At 43.9% G+C, this 17,124-nt stretch overlaps 1 protein-coding gene across 2 annotated transcripts in view; it reads right to left on the reverse strand.

Moving 5' to 3' along the window:
* Rftn2 (raftlin family member 2) overlaps positions 1-17,124 on the reverse strand; it is a 53,793-nt gene that overhangs the window by 25,448 nt on the left and 11,221 nt on the right. The window contains exons 2-6 of one of the 2 annotated variants that reach the window (XM_031367523.1): positions 16,152-16,335; positions 12,984-13,095; positions 8,189-8,456; positions 6,143-6,352; positions 3,210-3,287 (exon numbers count right to left, since the gene is read on the reverse strand). In XM_031367523.1, coding sequence (XP_031223383.1) covers positions 3,210-3,287; positions 6,143-6,352; positions 8,189-8,456; positions 12,984-13,095; positions 16,152-16,335 — 852 coding nt within the window. The remainder of the gene's footprint in view (positions 1-3,209; positions 3,288-6,142; positions 6,353-8,188; positions 8,457-12,983; positions 13,096-16,151; positions 16,336-17,124) is intronic. The other variant, XM_031367522.1, reaches the window with a different exon arrangement.

Below are 17,124 nucleotides of genomic sequence, written 5' to 3' on the forward strand. Positions count from 1 at the left end.
GAATACAACAGAGAATGCACTTTTTTTTTTTTAAAAAGAGAATTTGTAGAAACACAGTAAAGTATAATGTACTAGTTGGAACTGGTTTCTACTTGCAGTCTGTGCCCCATTTTTCTTTGACTGGTCCCCACTGCAGAGCACCACACTCACCAGCAGAATCAAAGCTGAGAAACAGAGCTGCTTATGCTTTTTAGAATGGGGGTGCGGACTTTAAAATGATTTTATATTGCAGTAATTCCATAGTTAGTTACAGCCTGCCCCTCTGTTTCCTTTGGAAACCACTTTCCCTGCCTTCAATGTTGGAGATAGGTACTTGTAACTTCTTTTTTTTTCTTTTGGAGACAAAGTAACCTGGAACGTTTTAAACCATGCTGGCCTCAAAATCAGAGATCTGTCTCTGGGATAAAAGGCATGTGCTAAATTAAAAAAAAAATTACATTATCTATTTTATCTACCCATCATCTGTCCATGTATTCATCTATCCATCTATCCATCTATCTAGTGTGTGTGTCCAACCTACGGTGCTTGTGGACGTTATAATATAACTTGGGGAAGCCAGGTCTCTTCTTTCCCCAGTGTGGATCCCAGCCCTCAGGCAGGCTGCAAACACCTTAACTCAGGGAACCATCCCATTGACCCATTTCTAAACCCCAGTGGTTTAAAAGCAAGCAAGTACAGTCCAAACAACACAGAAATAAAAGCGAGGCTCATTGTAATGCAACATTTAGTGAATTTCAAAGAAACTATGTTGTACAAAGGAAGCCAGATATAAAAGACTACAAACAACCTGGCTGTGGGGGGTAGCTTAATGCCTGCAAGGCTAAGGTGGAAAAACCACAAGAAGATACTTAAAGTACAAGCCTAATCTGGGCTATAGAATGAGACCCTAGGTGGCCCTCTCAGTGCTTACACTAGGGCCATAGTTCTGGGAGAGAGTTCTCAGTTTCTGAAGCATTCTACCAACTGAAGTGGCAGCAAGGATGAGCAGCAGGGAAGTCGTAGTGGGGCTGTGATAAATGGGTAATTACCTCCGGGTAATGGGGGAGGAGTCACTACAGTTTCCTCTGCAGCACTGGCAGCCAATGAGCCCATGGCCACTATTCTGGGTGGGTGGGTGGGTGTGTGTGTGTACGGAGAAAGGAGGACCAGGTTTCAGGTATGTCAAAATCCATGGTTTCAAAATCTCCTGCCCGCAGACTTTTTATCTACACATGTTCTGAAGCCTTGGCGTGACACTGTTCTCTCTCTCCATCTCCCTCTCCCCTTTCCCTTTCTCTTCCCCTCCCGCTCCCTCCCCACCCACCCCCATTCCTGGATACAACATTAACCAAATGCATTTGTTCCCTGCTTCTGTGTAGGAGAAGCCTTAGCAAGCATAGGTTTCTGTAATGTCAATATTCTTTTTTGTTTGTTTGTTTTGTTTCCCCATATAGGATTTCTTCCTGAAGCCCTGGCTGTCCTAGAACTAGCTTTGTAGCTCTAACTCACAGAGATCTATTTGCCTCTGCCTCTTGGTGCTGAGATTAAAGGAGTGTGCACTACTGTCACCACCACCTGGCAATATATATATATATATATATATATATATATATATATACATATTTATGATATATATATATTTATTTATGAGTTTCTTTGGTCATGGCAACAGAAAAGTAACTAAATATTAGCTTCTCTACTCTTGTCATTTATGATCCATGTCCCAAAATGGGGCCAGAGAGGTCTTTTTAAAAACGCAAATCAGATCAATGACTCCTTTTTAAAATCTTCAACTAATGAATTGAAATCAATGTTCTGCACGATGGTTAAGATCACATACTATGCTTTGGGAGACTTCAGACAAGCCCGGGGATCTGATTTTAATCCCTAAAACTCACATTGTGGAAGGAGAGAATTGATCCACATGAACTGTCCTTTGACCCCCACATGGCAAGCACACACCACACACTTCCACAGAATTAATTAGTAAATTAATTTATTAGTTAATTGATTAATGAAAAACAAGCATACATTCCACCTTAGAGAGAATCTCTTATAAAGATCACCTATCAATAAAAAAGCTGTTGGCCAATGAGCTGAGACAGGAAATATAAGGTGGGACACTGGCAGGAAGAGAGAGGATTCTGGGAATAATAAGAGATAAAAGGGAGACTTGGGGAGAGCTGAGGGAGACAAGAGGGGAGCTGGCTAAGAAAAACTCAGAGAGATGCTGAGGGAGACACTGAGGAGATGAGAGGGCCAGGACTGAAGGAGAGGTGACTAACCAAGTGATAGACATAAAGTAGTTTGAATGGTTAAATAAGTTACCAGCTAGTCAGAGAGTGAGCCCAAGTGAGGCATTCTGGGAGCAGAACTGGAAAAGGAAAAATGGGTTATTATTATTTCTAACACCACCTCGCTGGCCAAGTTGCTTCCTAGTTGTGTAAATGTGGGCACATCATTTAGGGTCTGTGTGTATCAGTTTTCACACAGGCTTGCTTGTGTAGGTAATAATGAGTTATTCCATGCAAGGTGTAGAACAACATCAGCAGAGAGCAAGTAAAACACACATGCCAGCTCTTGCCACAGCTTTCCTGATGAACAGGACCCTCCCACCTCTCACCTTGTCTAGAGCCATCTTTCCCTACATACCCTGCTCCAGCCACACAGACCCTCTGGGTTCTTCTCACTAGCTCTGTGCTCTTTGCCTTGAACAGTCTACCCTGGCTCTTACATGCCTGCCCCCTACAGCCCCCTACAGCCCCCTACAGCCCCCTATAGCCTCTTAGTTGCACTTCGGTTATTACTGTATATATGTATGTATGTATGTGTATGTGTACATATGTGTGGATGTGTGCATGTTCCACATGTGTGGAGATCAGAGGGTAATTTGTAGGAGTCAGTACTCTCCTTCTGTCATGTGGGCCGTGGATAACTGAACTCAGGTGGACGGGTAGAGGCAAGCCCCTTGACCTTTGGGCTATCTCCATAGTCTCCCATCATCTTCCCTGTAGATTCTTCCCTGGTTCTCTTGTCACCGTATTCTGTTGGGTACTCCGAATATTTTTCTTACTTTTGAATGTATGCATGTGTGTGTGTGTGTGTGTGTGTGTGTGTGTGTGTTTTGGTACCTTCACAGCCTGCTTGGTACCCACGTTTGCTCATTGTTGCAAACATAATAACACAGCTAAGCATATACATCGATTTTGAGCACAAACAAAGATAGATACCTTTCGGCTTTATCACCCCTCTGTACTTTAAGTATCTTCTTGAAAGGAAGAGAATCCACAAACAATCAAAAGGGAGCCCTAAGGGGAGCCCCAAGAAGTGGCATATAAAGAAGAAGCAGACTATATCTGAGGCCGTGTCCCCGCCTGCGTCCAGGGGATTATTAAAAACAGAAAAGGCTGGGTGTGTGTGGAAGGCCACTGCAGGGGAGGATCTGACAATGGCAGTGTCAGCTCTGACACGCTCAGTGAGGCAGGTAACTTTCCAGTGTATCCCTTCCCCTCCACCACTATTTGTGAAGCATTTTCTCCCATGTGATTTGGGAGCCAATGTATTTAAGCTTCTGGGCAATGTGGAATTTTGTACTTCCATTTCTCCATAGGGAACTGATTTCTGACAATATTTGTGATGAAGGCAGAAGCAAGACACAGTAAATATGCATTGTTTCCCTGTATGCTTGGGATGGCAGGCATCAAACATTCAAAACAGAGTCCAACTCTGCCCTGCTTCTTGACACCGGCTTCTCACAGAGACATGGACACTGGTCAGTCTCCCCTCTGCAGTGTCCTTGGAGAGTCCTAGTGACACACCCACCAGTGTCCAGACCCCACAGGCTGAGGCGAGTGAGTAGAGGCTTGGCAGAGATGGCATGGAAGAATGTCTGAAAAGACATTCCAGAGCTGCACAAAGTGGGAGAGCCTCCCTGGGGGCTCTAAGAACTAAAGCCCCAGACGGTTTCTGGCTAAGCAACTGCTGTAGCTAATTTTATTTTTATCAGACCAGGCCCAAGGCAGGAATGCCTGAGAGAGACAGAAGAGAATATTTTTGCTTTTCCTTAGGCAGTTTGTCACTAACTGAAAGTTGGAATATCTGCAATTTAGACACTGCAAAGACAAGATGGAGAAGAAGAGAGGGAGAGAAACAGCGTAAGGGATCAAAACCAGTCTCCAAAGAGGTGATCTGTACTGAAAGTATGACACACAATGCATGCCAGGAAGGACGGGTTACCAGAAAATGAGCTCCTCTGTAGTCTCGGTGCTACACTAATGTCCTCATTAACGTCTCGCAGCAGCAGAAAGTGAGTTTCCTACCCCTGTTAGGAAACAGCCTCTGTCAGCCCACTCAAATTTCCAGTAACCAGAAAACACAGAGGAGTATTTACTGAGCACCTGCTGTGTGCCTGGCATTTCTACAGGGCCCAACGCTATGACTCCTTGGGTGTGGCTTTTAGCTTTGGCTTTAGTTAAAAGGATCTTCTCGCACGTGACTCCTAGACACACTGTTCTATCCCATCCTCTGTTGCCACCAGGGAAAGCATCAGAAGGCTGGTTTAAGAACAGAGTGGTAGCCAGGCAGTGGTGGCACATGCCTTTAATCCCAGCACTTGGGAGGCAGAGACAGGCGGATTTCTGAGTTCGAGGCCAGCCTGGTCTACAGAGTGAGTTCCAGGACATCCTGGACTATACAGAGAAACTCTGTCTCGAAAAACCAAAAACTAAAACAACAACAACAACAACAACAACAACAACAACAACAAAAACCAACCAAACAAAAACCAGAGTAGTCTCATGCCATTGGGTCTAATTCCTTCACCTTTTGCTCCAGTCTCACTGTGCTTAAGGCCGTAGCCACGCCGCCTGTGGTATGCTCTCCCCGGGCTGCCCACTGTTTGTGTTTCATTTCTTGAACACTGATCTCTGTTAAAGTCATTTTGGGGAACTCTGTTTTGGGGATAGATAAGGCTGATTTGTACTACATTTTAACTACAGAGAAAGACAAACTAAAGGATATCTCTCTGAATTATCCTCTGCACAAATTATAGAGAGCCTGAAATTCACTAACTATATACATGTGTCTAGTGCTACAAATTGGGATAATACATCAAATGTGGACATCAAGTACAGGGTGCTGCCCTGAGCTTCCCGACCGAGCTATTTTAGCACACTGTACCTGGGAATTTCTACTGGCAGATCCCTCCATGGTGTGTCTATTCCTAATGGCTCCTATGCAACAGCAAACGTTACATTACAACATTATAATTCTACACCTGCATGGAATTGCTCTTAAGGATAGTAAAGTGCTCCCTCCTCATCCCCCCCTCTCTTTTCTGTGACAATGCTTCTCTGTGCAGCCCTGGCTATCCTGGAACTTGCTCTGTAGATCAGACTGGCCTGGAACTCAGAGATCCTCCTGTCTTTGCTTATGGAGTGCTGTGATTAAAGGTGTGCACCACCACACCAGGCTTATTTTACTAATGTTTGTAAAGACAGACTCTCACGATTATCCCTGACTAGCCACCGTCATTCAGCAATAGTAAAGCTTTTCTTATTTTTTTTTTTTAAATTAGCCAGGAAGTGGAAGACAGAAGCAGGAGGATCTCTGTGAGTTTGAGGACAACCTAGTTTACAGAGAGCCAGGCCTACATAGAAAAACCCTGTCTCAGAAAACCAAACCAAACCAAACCAAACCAAACCAAACCAAACCAAACTAACTAAATGCACTTTGTCTGTCTTCGTGTTTGCTGTATGTGTATGGACGCACAGGGGTGGCATGTGTGTGCCTCTGCATCCATGTGGAGGCACACAGGGGTGGCATGTGTGTGCCTCTGCATCCATGTGGGGGCACACAGATGTGTCATGTGTGCCTCTGCATCCATGTGGAGGCCCGAGCTCTACTTGGGGCACTGGGTCTTTTCTTCTGTCGTGGGCCCTGGGGCTTGAGGCTGAGCTGCCACCTCCTTCACCTGTTGAGCCATTTCACTGGACAAAGCTTTTCAATTAAAGTTGTATAATGACTGGAACATATCTTTTAAAAGAATTAGACCCATCCTTACAGTGATAGAACTTGAAAGGCAAAACCATTTTCAGCAGCGTTGATCCAAATCCAGATTATATATAACAGTAACATATAAATATATTACTAATGTGAAACTCACCTTTAGGTGTCTCCCAGCACACAAAAGAGTCGATTAAAGAGAAGCCTTGTTTATAATAAAATGTAGTTAGTTCTAGCCAGTTGGCGTCCAGGGCACTGATGACAGCTCCTTTTCTTGTCACTTTCATGGACAGGACGCCTTCCTGATAGGTCCAGCTGGCTGGATCCTCCTCAAAAGCATTGAACGCCATATACAGCTTGTTATCTGGGGCTAGGCAATAAGGGAAAAGGGAAGAACTGTTCAAAATTCTTAAATGACTTGTTCTTTATTAGCCATTAGAAACACACAAATGGGGCTGGAGAGATGGCTCAGTGGTTAAGGGCACTGACTGCTCTTCCAAAAGTCCTTAGTTCAAATCCTAGCAACCACATGGTGGCTCACAACCATCTGTAATGAGATCTGATGCCCTCTTCTGGTGTGTCTGAAGACAGCTACAGTGTACTTATATGTAATAAATAAATATAAATAAATAAATCTTTTAACAAACAAACATACAAATGAATATAGAAAATAATAAAAATAGCCACTTGCTCAATTAAAAAAATATGTGTGTCTATCTGTGTACATGTTTGGGTAGGGTCCTGTGTTAGGGTACACGTACACAGGCAGAGGCCAGAGGTTGATGTTGCAACTGTTTCAGTTCTTCTGTACCTTAGGTTTTGAGTTAGGGTCTCTGACTGACCCAGATCTTCTGCTCTGGCCATCTTGTCTACCTGTCCAGCCCTGAGGTCATAAGCATGCACTTCTCATCTGGGTAGATGGACACCAAACTTAAGACTTTGCATTTGTGGGACAAGTGCTTTACTGACTACACCATCTCTATGCCCTCCCCACCCCAACACAGTTTAATCAAATGTTGACATTACAACACACTGGCCTTGAACTACTTCTTCACAGAAATAAGACAATGGACACAATGGAGCCTACTATGTAGTAGCTAGCAGTATATAGTCTCCAATTCCAATCTCTAAAAATAACTGCTAGGATGAACTTGTATTTATTGTTCTCATGAAAGCTTTTAGTTTTTAGATGTACAGTTACTTACTGTATAAATATTTTTCCATTTAAAAAAATGCTTTAACAGGGGTTGAAGATTTAGCTTAGTGGTAGAGTACTTGCCTATCAAGCATAAGGCCCTGGGCTTGGTCCTCAGCTCAAAAACAACAACAACAAAACAATTAAAAAACCAAGAGAAGCCCACCCAGCACAACTTTAACAGTTTCAAGTTCATCTCCTGTTCATTCTCTAGAAGACAGAGCTCAAATGGATGCACAGGACACTGAACATGCCTCAGAACCAGGAAGCCCAGAGTCCACTGCACCGGGAGCCAATGCTGATCAAAGGTTGGGAGCATCTGTCACGTTGCTGGAGTTTCGTTTGTGCTAAGTGCCAGGTACTGGACTGTTTCCCCTTTTATAGCCGGTGAGAGAGGCCCTGCAACTGCCTCCTTTATAGAAAGACATCGAGGTTCATCTCCAGAGCCCATGGCAACTTACAGTTCACACAGTCCTTAGCTTTCTTTGATGTTGCTTAAAAAAAAAAATCCTGCAAAGATGTCAGGGAACTTTTACACAGTCAAAAATAAAAGAGCAAAATACTCTCAATTTCTTGGGAAAACCGGAGTCTTGGCAGAGAAGAACTAGACTACTGTCTGCAGCTATTTCTGGCTGTGGGCACTATTGTTACACTAACTGGCTCATTGTCATGTCCCATTGTCATAGATCCTAGTGAGGATCAAAGCTTGAGTCCCTTGGTTTCCAAGGGGGAAAAGCGCCCCTGACATTCTCCCAGGCTGTTTACCAAGTCGCTTTCATGCTTTCTTTGGGGAAGAGGGCTAAGGCGACTGGCTGGCTGGGCCACCCGGAGAACCAGTGCCTGAAACATTGTCCTGCCATACCTCTGGTCTAACAACTTAAAAACAACCCACGAGTTTAGAATGGTTCACTGTCCTTATGATCTTCTGACACTAACTTTGTCTTGTAGTTCTTTAAAATAACTCTAGCTGGGAACCGTAAGAATACATTCTCTTCCCAGGCACACAGTTACCTTCTGTCCGCTTTGGGTTGGAGTAGCTGGGGATGCTGTTGCCCTCTGTCTGATGCTGTTCACCACTTTCATGCTGAGGTTCCTCCGACTCTCCACTTTCCACTTTTCCTTCATTCCAGCCTTTGCAGTTGTCTTGTGAACCGTGCCTTGTGTGTAGCCCCGACTCTGTGACTCCATCATGGCTGGCTCCATTACAGTGCACCGATGGCAAGTAGCACTGTGAGACGAGCCCAACAAATTTCATCCCTCTTTTAGCAGCGGCATTAATCTGGGGTTTAAAGAGATGGCAGGACCAAGGTAAGCCCATGTATGACCCAGTCAACTAACCTTCAGTCTCCGAAGAGGCCAGGAGACTGATCCAGGAGACTGACTAGTAACTGAGGCACACCTAGAAGCCAACTGAGAACCCCTGAAGTACACTTCTCTCAAGATCGGTGTCAGCAGGATTTGTCAAACAGAACTGATCTCATTTAGAAATGATAAAAAACAGGACCACATTGTCTCCTGAAATTCTGCCATATTTGGCAAGACCTAGTAATCATATAGCATGGGTTTTGGAGGCTATTAGCAATGATCTTTTCAGTTGGAGCAAAATTAAAGACTATTCTAGAACACTGCCAAAATAACTGAAACAAATATAACCTCACTATTAAAGAAGGCATGAAATGAAAAGCAAAAAGCAGACAGCACTATTCAATGTTGCTTCTGAACGATGTTAGAAGATCAGTTCTTATAAAATCTGCACATCTAAAGCCCGAGTCCCGTTCACGGCGGCTGTAATGAAGCTTCCCAGTCTGCTTGGGTCTGATGTCTGCCAAGCCCTGGGCCAAATACACAGAATTAGATTTATCCTGTCAGTCAGTCAACAGTCCCTGAAGCAGGGGCCGTGAAAGCCGTTGAAACAATGTAGGATCTTAGTGATAGTGATTTCCACTCCCATGCTTGTGGCATTATCACCTCAGTTTCTCTAAGCTCACAATGCCCAGGACCTAAGGGTGGCAGTGTTCTTCTCCTGTGTTCAGCTGGTAGCACTCCCCAGGGCAAAGGCATGAACAGCCATGCCCGGCTCAGCAGTGTTTTTCATGGTCATTGATTTAAACATCTAAACTAAAAGTTTTAAGTGTTATCCTGGACTTATATGGAAACCAGGACAGAATAAAATGGGATTTTCAAAGGCAGGGAGAACTGAGGAAAATGCAGAGCCATGCATTCGGATGAGCTTCTGGGGGCTGGCTCAGAAGGTGGAGGCTGCTGGGAGCCAGAGCCCTGGCTGCATTCCTCTAAGAGTTACATTCTGAGAGTTCACACTGTGTGGGTACTTAGATATAACCACAGTTTCCCTCTTCCAGGTGTACTGGGAGAAAAGAGGGAGGTACAAGAGGGCTTGGTGTTCTGGAAGTAGGAAGGGTTAAATTTCTTATCAGAGTCCTCTCTAGGTATTGGTTTCAGTGGAGACATTCACGTGAACCTCTCCTTCTTACTCTAACACATACATCTTTTTTCCTGGAAAAGTCTGTGAACAAATATATTGATGTCTTTTCCATTTTTACTTGGAGGATGAATAATTACATCTAACTATCCATCCATCCATCTATCCATCTATCCCTCTCTCTCTCTCTCTCTCTCTCTCTGTATGTGCTTGTGTGTGCCCATGTGCACATGTGTGTGTCATGGTGTGATGCACACGTACAGCACAAGGGACTTGTAGGAGTTAGTTCTCTTCTTCTGTCACTGAATTCCAGAGACTGAACTCCGGTCATCAGCTTAGGGAGCCACACCTTACATCTTGGTCTGCCTTGCCTGCCGTGGAGGACTGATATTTTTTAAATGTGGTGCTTTAAAATCCTGAGGGAAAAAACCTGCAAACTGAATATTAAAAACAGAATGGTCAGGGGTGGGACCTAGCCCAGAGTAGGATGTCAGCAGGCAGGAGGCGTACGTGTTCGGTTCTAAGTACCACAGACAAGTGCACAGGCTGAAAATAGGGGAGACAACAATATGTTGTCGAAGCCTGACGTGAACATTAGCTGTTCAACAACCAAGTCCTCACACAAAATGGCATTCACCGACTGCTCTTGTGCATGCCCAGGGCAATGCTGGGATACCTCCCGGGCATGCTTTCTGAAGCTTTTCACTTAGAGAGGAGCCCCACCAAGCTAACCCTGCGACAACAGGCTTTCCTGTGTAAGTAGGTCTTCAGCTGGGTCCAGGAAGTTAGATTCAAAACAAGTTGCCCTGAGGGGTGTCGTTCAAGACTCAATTAGTAGCTACATTTTTGTTTTCAATAGAAGCTGTCTGGAGTGTATTTATTCCCAGATAGGGAAAAACAAAACAAAACAAAAAACCAAAAACAAAAAACCGACAACAAGCAAACAAACCAGAATAGTAGCAACGAACTGCTTGTGTACTCTGTAAAACCTGGACTTTTCCTACCAGCTCAGCTGAGTGGCCACCTTGTACCTGAATGCCAAGAAACATGTTAACAGCTGTGAGTCATAAACCACAGGTAATCCTCCACAAGTGGTTATTCACCACTTGAAGTCAGCAACAGAAACAAACTTCACCTTTCCTTTCTTTCTTTGTAACCCAAGCTGGTCTGGAACCCAGGGTCTCCTGGCCTCAGCCTCCTATGTGATCAAAGGCCTATAGACGTGAGTCTGCCTACCTCACTCTCACAGTGTTTACCTGAAACAAAGCGTCTTGGGTTCTTGACGCTATATATTTAAATTAAATAAAGGCTAGCTGGATGTGCTGCTAATTCCAGCGCTCAGAGGCACCGCTGGGCTGATTTCAAGGCCGGTTTGGTCTAAAATCAACCTGTGGGTCTCTGGCAAACCTCTATTTCTAATAATATCTCTAATATTTACAGTATGATTCATAGCAGTAGCAAAATTACACTTTTGAAGTAGCAACGAAAATCATTTTCTGGTTGGGGGCATCATAACATGAGGGGCTGGATTAAAGAACTGCAGCATTAGGAAGGCTGAGAAACACTGGTCTCAGAGAGTGCCAGGGCAGCTAAGGCTAGATAGTGAAACTGTTTTAAAAAACAAAACAAACAAAAAAACCCAGGAAAATCAAAGACAACAGAAAACAAATAAAAGCTAAGAACTTATAAGAATGCCAATGGGGCTTAAAACAACTTTCAACAAAAAAATTTAGAATATTTAATTTCAATTTAGAATATTTAAGGATATATGTAGCTTTTTCTTGGTTTAGTCAATCTACATTTAGTGTTCAATTTTTATTTATGCAGCTTTCAAAAATATACATTTTTTGTTGTTGTTGTTTGTTTTTTTATTTTTTGTTTTCGAGACAGGGTTTCTCTGTGTATCCCTGGCTGTCCTGGAACTCACTCTGTAGACGAGGCTGGCTTTGAACTCAGAAATGCGCCTGTCTCTGCCTCCCAAGTGCTGGGATTAAAGACGCAAATATACATTGTTGGAGTTTTCCCTCCATCTCTTTTCAAGTTAAGTTTTCTTAAAAATAAACATAATTTGTTTTTTTGCTAATACCTCCATTCACAATTGAATGTGTCTACTTTTTTTTTCATATATTCTTTCATATTAAAAAAGAAGAGCCGGGCGGTGGTGGCTCACACCTTTAATCCCAGCACTTGGGAGGCAGAGGCATGCAGATTTCTGAGTTCGAGGCCAGCCTGGCCTACAGAGTGAGTTCCAGGACAGCCAGGGATACACAGAGAAACCCTGTCTTGAAAAAAAACAAAACAAAACAAAAAAACCAAAAAAAAAAAAAAAAAAAAAAAAAAAAAAAAAAAAAAAAAAAAAAAAAAAAAAAAAAAAGAAAGAAAGAAAATCTTTTTATCTCATCTAAAACTTTTGGAATCTACTTTCCACAGAGCTGCCTGCTCCCCTAAGCACTGACTAAGATGCAGGCACTCTGGCTGCTCCCTGCTGCTCCATTTGTGTTAAACGTCCTTCTTCTGCCTCTGGTCTGGTCTACTGGCTCTCAGTTTTGATTTTGTGATGCCTACTCTTGGTTGTCAATTTGACAGGATCTGACGCCAATTAACAGCCAAGTTGATGGCACACCTGTGAGGACTTTTCTTGCTTAGATTAACGGAAGTGAGGAGACCCACCCTAAATGTGGGGGGTGCTTCTCTGGCAGACCAGATGAAGGGAGACAGAGACAAAGAGCGCGGGGGTGGGGGTGGGGATGGGGGTGGGAGTGAGGGGGTGAGGGGGTGGGAGGGGTTGCCTTCTGCCTTCTTGCCCTCAGGTGCTGCTCACTTCACTATGCTGGCAGCGGATTGCTGCTGCAAGGTTTGGCTGACATTAAAACCCAGCTTCTTCAGCTTTCCAAAAGGGACTGAAGACTAATGGCTTTCCAGAATCTTCCAGGCCTTCAGCATCCAATTGGGACTGGTAAGGCACCTGGTCTTTGGAAGGAGCTGCTACTGTGTATGAAGGGGGCCGGTACTCTCTTGCTTAGACTGTGCTACATAAACCAACCTGACAACCCCTTCAGTGCCCTCATTTTCCATGCTCTTCCCCCATAGGATCCTGGCTACTGCAGTTTAGTAATGGCTCACAAGCTCTACATTTTGAATTCTGTGGAATAAACCACCATTGGTTTCTTAATCTTTAGGGCCCTCCTATGTAGCCCAGGCTGGCTTTGAACTCATGCTGTAGCTGAGGATGCCCTTGCACTCATGGCCTCTCCCCTTGCACAGCCCCAGGATTAGGCCTGGGTTCCCCATGGTTTTCAGGTAAGGAAGGAAACTGTTTCTTAGCTGCCCCGAGGAAGGCACTCTCAGTTCCTTTTCATGCAGTACCTTGTCTATGAGTTCCTTTGTGGCGTCGATTGCTTGTGTCTCACAAGCTAGTGGACACTCCTCTATGACAAGCCTTGCGCGCCTTTGTCCGCCTTCTGCTGAATGCTTGGGGCTGCAAGGAGAACAGGCATGGTGAGAGGCTAGGTATTGCTTCCCAGCTGTGTGCATAGGAAAGCCTTGAGCAACTCCAAAGTAAGGTCGGGGCTATCACTTTGTTATTTCATTCCTGATGTTTATTTCAAACAAAGTGCTACAGACACACAGTAATTTCTGTTACCTTATGTTTCCTTAATTTAGGCTTCCAGCAATTGAAATTCCTAACTTAAATAGACTGTTGTTGGGTAGAAGCACAAGTAAGCACAGAAGCATGACAATCCTACATGCAGATTAAAAGTTTTTCCCCATTTGTCTTTACTGATCTCTAACTTTTGCCAAGTTGTAGCCTCTGCTGAGCCTATATAACAACACTAAAAGCAGGAAAGGTTGTTTATACACAGTTGCTGGAATTTGTAAATAGGACATAAGCATTATTACAGTGTAAGAATGTCAAAAATGTAAAAAAAAGCGTGCTTAGTAATGCTTGGAATTGAAACTTTTATATTCCAGTAAAGGCTGAAGGCCATGCAGACTCGTGTGTCCCTGTGCACGTGTGCGTAAACTGTGTGTCTGTGTGAATTGTGTGTGTGAATTCACGTGTATGCATAGGTAGTTTACTTATAAATCAGACTGAAGGGGCTGGGGACATGGGCCACTGGTAGAGTGCCTGCTTAGAATGTGCAAGATCTTGGATTTGATCTTTAGTAGTGAACAATAAAACCTCCAAAACTTCTGCTCCCCCGACTCCACCCTCCCAGGACAGGCTCTTTCTCTGTAGCCCTGGCTGTCGTGGTACTTGCTCCGTAGACCAGAGATCTGCTTGCCTCTACCTCCTGAGTGCTAAAGGCGTGCACCAACACCACCCAGCTTTTTTTTTTTTTTTTTAAACTTCGATAACTTAATGTGTCTCAGACAGGCCTCAAACTTAATATGTAGTAGAGAACGACTTTATCTTTTGACCCCCCTGAATGCTGGATGACAGGTGTGTGAGCCTATATCTGGTTTCTCTGGTACAAGAAAATGAGCCCAATGCTTCTCACTAGGACAGCACTCAACAAACAGAGCTACATCCTAGTCTACCATCTGAAAAATTTAAAGCCTGCTCTCTCTTCCCTCCTTTTCCGATTTTCTTGTTCTCTCACCCTTTTCCCTCTTATGATTTTCTTTAGTCTTTACATAGTTAGACTGCTGTTCACCCACCACTGTGAAGAGGAAACACAATTTTGAGATAAAAAGTGTATCACTTTTGTGTGTGTGTGTGTGTGTGTGTGTGTGTGTAGGGCACACACTGCAGTGTCAGGTCCTAGGGCAGCTCTGTGGGGCAGGCTCCTTCCATCCTTCATGTGTTCTGGGATTGAACTCAAGATAAAAGCTTGCATTCACTGTATCTCTCTCAGCTGGAAGTCCCTGAGACAGTTTTTATAAAGATGAAGAATTGTGCACAACTTCTTTTTTTTTCTTTTTTCTTTTTTTTTTTTTTTCGAGACAGGGTTTCTCCGTATAGCCCTGGCTGTCCTGGAACTCACTCTGTAGACCAGGCTGGCCTCGAACTCAGAAATTCTCCTGCCTCTGCCTCAAGTGCTGGGATTAAAGGCACGTGCCACCACTGCCCATTGAGCACAACTTTTTAATATATTAATTGAAGGCAACATTATGGCCATTCTCATTCTCTTTGGAGAGACTCAAAGCAGCTGTGCTGGTCTGACTTGGAATGGCTCTCCTGGGCTAACATACTTGCATGCTTAGTCTTCAGTTGATCAACTAGGAAGGATTAGGAGGTGTGGCTTTTTTGGAGTAGGTATGTCACTGTGGGTTTCAAAACCTAGGCAGTGTTTCTTTTTCTGCCTTCTGCCTACCGCTACCTCTCTAGCACCACGACTGTATGCATCCCACCATATGATAATTGTAAGCAACCCCCTAATTAAATGGCTTCTTTTTTTAAAGAGTTGCCTTTGCCGGGCGGTGGTGGCGCACGCCTTTAATCCCAGCACTTGGGAGGCAGAGGCAGGTGGATTTCTGAGTTCGAGGCCAGCCTGGTCTACAGAGTGAGTTCCAGGACAGCCAGGGCTATACAGAGAAACCCTGTCTCAAAAAACCAAGAAAAAAAAAAAAAGAGTTGCCTTCATCATGACGTCTCTTCACAGCTAAGCCAGCTGTTTTCTTGTAGAGCTAACCCAGGGCCTTGCACATGTGTTGTGCCACTGAACAATGTACTCATCCCCAAAACACCACCCCTTAAGAGCTTCTTTTGCTTGTTAAAGCATAGCTTCAATCCCAAGAGTCCCACCCCATCTTATGTAGGGAAAACACTGCCAATATGTCTATTTAATTTATGAGAATCTGGTAGTTTTTTCAGATATGAGAGGTTGAGGGTGCAAGCTAGCTTCAGCTGCCATTCTTAACGAGAACACAGGTAGCTGCAAGAACTCTGAGAGAGGCTGCCTAGACCGCCAGTTTCCTTAGGCTAAGTGCTGATCCTTCTCTTTTGGTGCTTTCTGTAGGAGTCCCTATGACACCCAGCTTTACTGGGCATTTCTTGGATCTATCTCCCCTTCCCTTTGCTCGCTCACACCCTCCCTTGGCATTTCTTTGCCTCCAAAGAGTAAAGACAACGTTGGGAGTGGGGGTTGTTCTGGCTCTCTTCTTTTGAGCTAGAATCTTTCTATGTAACCCACGGCAGTGCTGAAGTTGAGGTCCCCGTGCCTCACTCACCCTCCTGAGTGCTGGGGTTACATGTACTCCCACACAATGCACCTTGAGTCAGTCTCCATTATCCTCCATCACTCTTTCAAATTTTCTTTTTTATTTAGTCTTAAAAAACACCACCACCACCAAACCTCCTGGGTGGTGTAGTACACACCTTTAATCCCAGAATTTGGGATGTAGAGGCAGTCGGATCTCTGGGTTTGAGGCCAGTCAGATCTCCAGAGCAAGTTCCAGGATAGCCAGGGCTACACAGAGAAACCCTGTCTCTAAAGCAACAACAACATTAAAAAAAAAAAAAAAAGATTAAAAAAAGTCATCATTCTCAACTGCCTCTGAGATGGCTTTTCTCGTGACAGCCATGCTTACCTTAGCTTCAGCCGGGACAGCACTGCCCTGTACAGGTGACTTGCTGGGAGATGCTCCCGCTGCCCCACAGGCTGGATAACTGGGTGAATGGCCCCAACAACATAGCCCTTAAGATAATAGTCTTCCACTTTGGCAGCTATGTCCAGCACTGAATTTATCTTGATGACGTCTGGATTTGTTGAAGCTGAGATACCAAGAATGAAGAGAAAGTTTCACATTGGTAATAACTGAATCCTACCTTATTTCTATTAGTATGTCGTAATATTAGTGAATGGGAGAGGCAACCACATGGCTTAATTTTGAGTAAGACATACTAATATGTGTTACATATTTCCTATTTCAAGTGAGATTAAATGTGTTCAGGGTAGTATGACTGTAGACTAAGCCTGTTTTAGACAGTAGCATAGGTGAGTGACCCAACTGATAGACACACAGTGTTGCCAATATGTCCAGAGTCAGAATGCCTTACAAGTTCCTTTTTCAACAGAAAAGCATCACTGTGTAGGGTTTTCTCTAAGTGACTATATCACCTTTAAAAGATATCAATGAAATACATCAAAATGATAATGTAAAGAGCCAGTAGTTTTTATGACTAGAATGAGATACATGATTTCTTCTTTTTTTCTTTTTTCTTTTGGTTTTTCTAGATACATGATTTCCTTTTATTATTTTTAGTAGCACTGGTATCCTCCTTTTGTTCTCCAAGACAGGGTTTCTCTTTGTAGCCCTGGCTGTCCTGGAACTTGCTCTGTAAACCAGAGATCTGACTGCCTCTGCCTCCCTAGTACTGGAATTAAGGGAGTGCACCGCCATGCCTGGAAGAGATGCATGATTTCTTAAAGATACAGTCTCTATAAGTTTAAAAGCTAAAAGGGGGAGAGATTGCGTTTCCTAGACAGAAATCATTAAAGAACAGAACTAGATGTAGATGAAATTTAAAAGCAAAGCTGTCATGTAATTGAAGTCCCTGCAC

The sequence above is a fragment of the Mastomys coucha genome, unplaced genomic scaffold, assembly GCF_008632895.1.
Source record: "Mastomys coucha isolate ucsf_1 unplaced genomic scaffold, UCSF_Mcou_1 pScaffold14, whole genome shotgun sequence".
NCBI classification, from domain to species: domain Eukaryota; kingdom Metazoa; phylum Chordata; class Mammalia; order Rodentia; family Muridae; genus Mastomys; species Mastomys coucha.